Source organism: Mustela nigripes, chromosome 5, assembly GCF_022355385.1.
Source record: "Mustela nigripes isolate SB6536 chromosome 5, MUSNIG.SB6536, whole genome shotgun sequence".
Taxonomy (NCBI): Eukaryota; Metazoa; Chordata; class Mammalia; order Carnivora; family Mustelidae; genus Mustela; species Mustela nigripes.
The window spans coordinates 107569150-107577891 of NC_081561.1; the positions used below are offsets into that span (position 1 = coordinate 107569150).

The following is an 8742-nucleotide window of genomic DNA, read 5'->3' on the forward strand; positions in this document are numbered from 1 at the left end:
ATTGTGGATTCTTCAATACAATTTTATCAGAAAGAAAGGGTTTTGCTTTAAAAATATAAAGCAAAGAAATTAGAAGTATCAACTTGTATTTATTTAGAACTTTATCTTCTTTAGTTCTTCTATTCCTCTTCTAATACCTAACTGTAACTTTATTATATCTCTGTGAGATAGGTAGTTCAAAGTGTAATAAAAAATGTAACTGATGTACAAACATCTAGGTAATTATCCAGCTAGAACATCCTCTGACATTAATAAGCAACTAGAGGGGGCGCCTGGGTGGCTCAGCTGTTAAGTGGCTGACTTCGGATCAGGTATGATCCTGGGGTCCTGGGATTGAGCCCCATGTCTGTCTCCCTGCTTTGTGCTTCCCCTCACCCTCTTCCCCTGCTTGTGGTAATACTTGCTACGTCTGCCAAATAAATAAATAAATAAATAAATCTTTAAAAAAAAGAAAAAAAAGGAACTAGAAAATGAGATTCCATGGGCACAATAAGTGATTAAACCACTGTTTAATCCACTGTCACTGAAACAAAAGGACCTATTTTAGAGGAGGTACAAATGACTTCATTTTTATCACTCTTGACATTCAGGGATATACCTAAAATATCTTACGATCTCTGTTTTACATCACATTAAGCCACCTGGTCAACAAAGACCATTATGAATTTTCTTGAGCCTTGAGGCACATGGGTGGCTCAGTCAGCTGGGTGTCTGGCTCTTGATTCCGGCTTAGGTCATGATATCAGGGTTGTGGGACTGAGTCCAGTGTCAGCTCTGTGCTAGACATGGAGACTGCTTGGGATTCTCCTCTCCTTCTCTCTCTGCGCTCTCCCTCACCCCTGCTACCCCACTCATGTATTCACTCTCAAAAAAAAAAAAAAATATATATATATATATATATAGAGAGAGAGAGAGAGAGAGAGAGAGAAGAAAAAAATACTTTTCTTGAGATCCTTCCCAATATTTATTCTCTATAAACCAAAGGTATAGTGAAATATAGTATCATTAAAGTAGAACTGCCCAAAGGAGTTCTAGGCAGGTTTAGAAAATCTTCTTCAAAAGATGGGCCAAGGGGCACCTGGGTGGCTCAATCGGTTAAGCAGAGGTCTTGGGTTCAGGTCATGATCCCAGGGTCCTGGGATGGAGCCCAACATTGGGCTCTCTGCTCAGTGGAGAGCCCGTTTTTCCCTCTCCCTGCTGCTCTATCTATGCTCTCTAGTTCTCTGTCAAATAAATAAATAATATCTTAAAAAAAAAATGGGCCAAGATTGTTTAGCTTATTAAAGGCCCCTGATGCATAAAATAAAAAGCAGGGATTTTCAATATTATTTTATTATTATGCAAAATGCCATTTATAGATTTTATGAAATAGGTAACTGGCTTGAGATATAACATTAATAGATGTGTAATTAGAAGATCCCCTTGGTCTGTGGTTGCCTTTGTTCTTAGAACTCATTGTAAAGTAAGCTACAGCAGGACACTTTAAAGATGCTTTCTTTCAACAAAGCCAAATGTAGCCTTTCTCTTCCTCTTCCACTTACTCTTTGTCTATTCTGGAACAATAATCTTCATCCTACCCTCTCCTGAAATCCTGACAAAGTTAAGGAGACAAAATATTCGGACATAATGGTAATGATAATTATATCTTCCCAAAGCTTTGGGCTTAAATGCCTACTATGTAGCTAATTTCTTGTCATTATTAATTGACTGAGAGGACATTTTATTTAAGTACATAATTTTTTTTAGCCAAATGGTAAAGAAGCATCAGTCAGAAGGACCAATCTCACAAAAGATATCTTCCTGTATCCAAGAAAGGAACTAAGGGTTTTATGTTTTCTATCACCAGGCGTTCTCAAATGGAATCAAACAAAAAACCTGAAAACCACAAAAAACCCTAGCAGGTAAATATAGCACTAGAGTGTTCAAGCATCAGATAGTGTATAATCTCTAAAATCCCTTCAAAAACCCTGAAAAAAAAAATTTTTTTTTTTTTTTTGAGAGTGTGAGTGAGAGAGAATGAGTGAGAGAGAGAGAGAAGCAGGGGGGAGGGGCAGAGAGAGAGCGAGAAGCAGACTCTCCGCTGAGCAGGGACTCTGGGATCACAACTGGAGCTGAAGGCAGATACCCAACTGACTGAGCCACCAAGGCACCCCTCCAAACCCTGAAATTTTAACTGTAATCTTAGTCCTTTTATTTGCTGTCACAGAATTAAATTTTGACTTTGTTCCTAATTTTCCTTAAAGACTTTTCCATAATTATCATTAATAGCATAAACATCAAACACCATAAGAGTACTAATTTAATGTGCCATGTCAAAGTAGGTAAAATACAGATTTTATTTCACTATTTAAGTGAATGGGAGTAACAGGTTACAACACATTTTATGGTTTATTTCAAGGTCTATTCTGTAAATTGAAGAACAACAATTTTTTTTTTTTTTTTTTGCATACCGACAAAGTCAGCAACATTTTAAGTTGTTACAAATACTTAACTCTTTTCTGGAAATTGGAACTGCAGATATTGACTTGATCAAGTTTTCTGGTGGAAGATCTAACACTCTGGAAAGCTGAACATTAAAAAAAAAAAAAAAAAGAAAAAGCAAGATTGTTAATAATCTGTACCAGATTCAATGCAATACTACTCAACAAAAAGAACATTCAGATACTTAAATAAGCCTCAAATGCACTATGCTAAGTGACAAAAACCCAACTCTGGTAACAGACTATATAGTATATGATTTTATTTACCTGACATTCTGGAAAACCCAAAACTATGAGAGAGAGAGAGAGAATCTTAAGCAGGCTCCAACTTGGTGCAGAGCCCCACACAGGTATGGATCTCATGACCCTAAGATCGACCTGAGCTGAAATGAAAAGTCAGATGCCCTATCAACTAAGCCACCCAGGTGCCCCTTAGTATATGTTGATTTTTGAATTCATGTCTCAGAGTACAGTCTTTATTTTTAAATTTTAGTCATTGGAAACTGCATTACAAAAGCCTCTACAAAAAAGGTTATTTCCTTAGGCCATTTTCCTAGGAGTGGATAAACATTTCCACCACATTTACAGAATAAAGGCTGTAACAGTTCATGCTTATATTACAAAGAATTCTTGCAATATAGGTACACCAATAAGAGAGGTTCTATTAAAATTTCTTTTAGAAAAAAGAAAAAAATGATTGAAATTCCACGTCCACTTTTACTAGCTATTAGTCCAAAGGAAAGCCATCTTACATAAATGAGCTTAAGCTTTCCCGTATGAAAAATGGGGATAATCTATTAAACTAGGGTTCTTAGACACCTGGTTGACTCAGTTAGTTAAGTGACTGCCTTCCACTCAGATCATGATCTTGAAGTCCCAGGACTGAGTCCCTCATTTGGCTCCATGATCAGCAGGGAGTCTGCTTCTTCCTCTGACCCTCCCCACTCTGATGCTCTCTCTCTCTCATTCTCTCTCAATAAATAAATAAAAACTCTTTAAAAAAAATAAACTAGGGTTCTTATAAGGATTAAGAAAAATGTGTCACACAATAAGCATGTAATAGATATTATCTTCTTCCTTTAAAATTAAGGTTTTATTTTGGACATTAAGGGCCTATTTACCCAGAGCTATTTCATCTTGGTTAAGCAGTAATTTTGTTGTTTATGCAGTAAAACTTAAACTGACCCTGCCCCCTCCCCCGCCTCCAGGGGAATTTACTTAAAAGCAAGTCTGGGAAACCAGTAAAATATGGTCGACCAGTCCCTGATAACAGAGCCCAAATACAATAGATGAGTCAGCCCAGGTGGAGACATCCAATCAGTGGAGCAAGCATACTGTCTCCCTAGCTACCTGGGCCCTGCCTTTTGGGTGCCAATTCTGACCAAGGTGATAGGCTAGTTCAAATAGCTACTATGGGGTGAACTGTAATTCAATTGGCCACCCATGTGTGACCTAGCATGACTGTGCAGCTTTTTCTGTGTGTTGCAATCTCATTGGCCACCTATATGGCCAGGCTCAACCACATGGCCTTTGCTCTATAAAAGTTAATCTGTGAGGCAGGGAGTCTTCGCTCTCTCTGTAAGAGACGGCCCTGACCAGTAGGTTTGATTCTCGATGCTTGGCGTGAAATAAAGCTTTGCTTGACCTTCTCTTTGTATCAGTCTTGCTCCTTTGGTCACAGACCCTACCCTAACAGACATAACGTCTCCCAAACTTACCATAACCACTAAGATTTTATGCCTATCTTAAATATAAAGTCTGCTGGAAAACAAAACAATACAAAATTTAGTTATATAGGTCAATTTTAAAGCTTTTCAGCTGAAAAATAAGTTTTGAACTTCGGTAATGTTTACATCCAGGGGTGCCTGTGTGGCTCAGTGGGTTGGAGCCTCTACCTTCGGCTCAGGTTATGATCCCGGGGTCCTGGGATAGAGCCCTTCTGCTCGGCGGGGAGCCTGCTTCCTCCTCTCTCTCTGCCTGCCTGACTACTTGTGATCTCTGTCGAATAAATAAATAAATAAATAAAATCTTAGGGAAAAAAAAATGTTTACATCCAAATGAGCAACACACAAAAAATTCTGTTTCCAATATGAACTAAAAATTACTTAAAAATTGCTTATTTCTGGGGTGCTTGGGTGGCTCAGCGGGTTAAGTGCCAGCCAGTCTTTGGCTCGGGTCATGATCCCGGGGTCCCTGCCTGGTAAGGGAGTCACCTCCCCTTTCCCCCTCAGCCACCCCAACCCCTTGTGCTCTCTCTCATTCTCTCTCAAATAAATAAAATCTTCAAAAGAATTGCTTATTTCTTTTATTATATCTCAGTTGCTCCAAAAAAAGGCTCTGAGGGGAATTAACACATAAAAATAAAATGGAGGTATAAAATCATACCAGAAAACCCAAGGTCAAGATAGTTACTATGCTTTTTGGCATCCAAGGTACAAAAAGGAATCTAACTATATAATACAGTGCTGCCTGGCAACAAACTTTTCCTAAAAGTAAATTCTAAGACCAAGTTATATTCATGAAACTTTAAATATCAAAATAGAAAATATCTTCAATGGCAGTTTCCCAAAGGCACAGAAAGATATTTATATGATGTAAATTAGAAAACCAAAATAAAAAGACTGATGGAAAAGGAGAAATGGAGAGTCACTGGTTACAAGGAGCAGAGAGTTTCAGTTTTACAAATGAAGAGTCTGGATAGGGTTGGTGGTGATGGTTGCATAGCCATGTTAATGGACTTAATGCCACTGAACTGCACAATTAAAAATAGTTAAAATGGTAAATTTTATGTTGTATGTATTTTCTCATAATTAAAAACAAAACAAATTTTAAAAACCTAAAAAGACTCTGGGATAAGTAGGGGAAGGAAGCCTTCTTTACATTATCTCCCAACTGCCAACTTCCACCCATTATCAAATTAAAATGGAAAGGGTGGAAGAAAGAACAGAGAAAGGAAAGGAAGGTAGGTCATACATGGGCAGACTGGTTGGTTGGTTCTCCAGCAACAAACAGGATAGGCACAGTCCAAAGTTACAAACTTCAAAAGGGACAGCCAAGGAGACAAACCGCAACTTGTGAAGAAGAATGGAGCAGCCTTGTTTGGCAAGCCTCTTAACTTGAATTAACAATTCTCATCAATACTCCAAGCTGAAGAGGAAAAAAATGAATCCCATTATTTTTTTTATCTGTCATTGGAGGGAGAAGCTACAGAGCTGTGGGAGAGAAGGAGTAAAACAGAGACGTGAATTCTGTACTTTTCAGAAGTAAAGATTCTAGGGCAGCACACCAAAGTTCTCTCCAATGGAAACAACAACACATTCCCCAATTAAATGGAGATCTCGATATGGTTTTGTATGGGCAGTAAGAATCAGAGGAGGAACTTTTACAGCAAGGTGAAAAGATATCAGAGCTACCTAAGCAAAATTTAATATGTCAGGTCAGAGTTCAGGAATAATATATACATGTCACCAGAACCTACCAGAGAGACAAGCGTGGAAAAGCCTTAGAATTTATATTTTTGTAATCACAAAAGCAACGTGGGCCAAGAACAAATCTCACATGGAGAATGAAGACACCCACACAATGCAGGAAACAATCAGAAAGTGTGGGCAGGATGGTCAAGCATGTGCAAGATGAAAAATAGGCAAAACAAGCAGACAAACTGGAAGTGGGGGAGAGGAGAAGAGAGGGAAGGACGAAAGATCAAAGAACTCTTGTCTAGAAAAATACAACCAAATGAATACAAAGGCATTCATCAAAAGTGCTTCAAGATTTGTGAATACAGTAAGAACTAAAAGAAAAAGATAAAAGGGAGTCTAAAAATTAACAAATTGATGATCAAACATTTTTATTATAGAATTAAGAAACAAAACATTCATAACTAAAAATAAATGACACAGAGGCCTATGATAATCAGAGAATACAGATTTTAAAAAAACATAAATTGAAAGCAATCAGAGAAAAAGAAATAAAATTGGGTACAAGATAATCCAACCTTATGATAACTGGTGTTCCTAAAGCAGAAAAAGAGCAGGAAAGCAAGCAGACAGGAAGATAGGTACAGTGGTTCTCCAGCAGTATATACCATAACGATAAAGAGAAAAAAACCAAAGCCACACTCTTCAAAAAGTGATAGCCAAGAAAACGTGCAGAAGGTTCTGAAGAAGAATGGAGCAGTCTTGTATAGACAAGTCTCTCTTGTCACAAGGTATAGAGACGAAGGAACAAAAGCCAAGAAAAAGAAAAAGTATTCTTAGATAGAGATCTTGGCTCCCCAAAAAACAAGGCCTGAGAAAAGAACTTTGCACAGGTAGTTTATTTGGGAGGCAATTCCTGAGGGTTCAAGTGACAGACTGAGAAGCGTGAGAAAGAAGGAGGAAAAGTTAAGATTGTGCTGACAAGGTTACTGCTGTACACACTGGGGCTTAATTTTCCAAGCACACACAAGGTCTAATAAAATGGTCTATCCAAAAACAGGAGGAAAGAGCTTCCATTCCCCATGGACTGAGAGCTGTTCTTGAGGGTGTTAACTGCCACATTCGAGCTGAGTATAGGCTGGGACCAGCAGGCTTTTAGACTAGATGAGGTGCTATTAGTAGTAAGCGACTGGAAGCACACGTGGTCACACAAGCAGCAGTGGGTCCCAGAAGTGTGACCAAAGTGATGGTAAGGCCTAACAGTCAATAAAAGGGAAAATTTCCCTGAAATAAGGGACCAAATTTAAATTGTGGCATACTGCTTGCAATGACACACAACAGTAAAATAAAAGAACTAGATCTCCATGCACAATTATGGATATATCTTTTTTTTTTAAATTGAGCCTAAGAAACAAAAAACCCAAGTTGTAAAAGGATGATTACAGTTTAACTACCACTCACATAAATTTTATTAACTTGTAGAAGAATACTATCTAGGGATACATTCATAGGTAGTGACATGCACAGATACAATGAACACAAAACCTCACATGGGAGGAAAGAGTTTGCAGCCAGGGATCGGTACCCAGAAGATTTTAATGGTAACGGTTTTTAAAGCTGGGTGATGGGTACATAATAACTATAATTTTCTCCATGATTAAATATTTTGTTAAAAAAAGCAAATCTGGGGTACCTGGGTGGCTCGGTCAAATGACTGCCTTTGGCTCAGGTCATGATCCTCGAGTCCCAGGATCAAGTCCCAAGTCAGGCTCCCTGCTCAAGTGGGGAATCTGCTCCTCCCGATAACCCACCCCTCTCATGCTCTCTCTCTCTCTCAAATAAATAAATAAGATCTTTACAAAAAAAAAAAAGAAAAACCTACAGATCAAAATAACTACTATGTCAGGAAAATATAATTTGGAAAACTCAACACAGATACATCCTACTTAAGTTATGAAATTTCAAAAATAAAGCACCCAACTAAGAAAAGATTGTCCTGACAAGGTTACTGCTGTAACTACTCCGGGGATGAAACAAATGCAGTTTACTTTGTAGCCATATTACCTAACCACAAAGATCATGATCTGGTTAAAATGAATAATTTAGCAATGATATTATATAGAACTAGATCCTTCACAGGAAAAGTTGTAAAGCGGTATGTTTAGTTTCACTTGCTCACCTGTGTTTTAATCTGAATTGCCAACATATGAAAACTGATAAACTTTAAAATAACATTGTCTGTATGCATTTGCATCTGCTGTATCTGTCTTTGGAAAATTCAGATTCATAAAATCTGGTGTTACTGACTTATTTCTAAAATGAAGATTTCTGATATTACTTCTAAACATGTGATTTTTTTTTTTTAAAGACTTATTTTAGAGAGGGAGCACAGGACCCATGTGGGGGGAGGGACAGAGGGAAGAGAAGCTCAAGCAGACTCCCTCCTGAGCTGGGTGGGGCACCTGAGGCTGATCCTAGGACCCCTGAGATCCTGAATTGAGCTAAGAGGCCAACACTAAATCTAGTCAACTGAGCCACCCCAGTGCCCCATAAACATGCTAATTTTCTAATGATTTAAACCACCTTTTGATACTTCTAGGGTTATTTTATCTAAGAAGTCAAAATTTCTTTAAAACAAAAACAACAGGGGCGCCTGGGTGGCTCAGTGGGTTAAGCCGCTGCCTTCGGCTCAGGTCATGATCTCAGGGTCCTAGGATCGAGTCCCGCATCGGGCTCTCTGCTCAGCAGGGAGCCTGCTTCCTCCTCTCTCTCTGCCTGCCTCTCTGCCTACTTGTGATCTCTCTCTGTCAAATAAATAAATAAAATCTTTAAAAAAAAAAACCAAC

The 8742-nt window shown here is 38.3% G+C and overlaps 1 protein-coding gene across 2 annotated transcripts in view; it reads right to left on the bottom strand.

Annotated features, from left to right (window-relative positions):
• RARS2 (arginyl-tRNA synthetase 2, mitochondrial) overlaps positions 1-8742 on the bottom strand; it is a 59956-nt gene that overhangs the window by 40878 nt on the left and 10336 nt on the right. Inside the window, exon 2 of one of the 2 annotated variants that reach the window (XM_059401032.1) lies at positions 2493-2566. The exons of the other annotated variant lie outside the window; for it this stretch is intronic. Within the exon in view, the coding sequence (XP_059257015.1) occupies positions 2493-2566 (74 nt within the window). The remainder of the gene's footprint in view (positions 1-2492; positions 2567-8742) is intronic. 2 annotated transcript variants of the gene reach the window in all.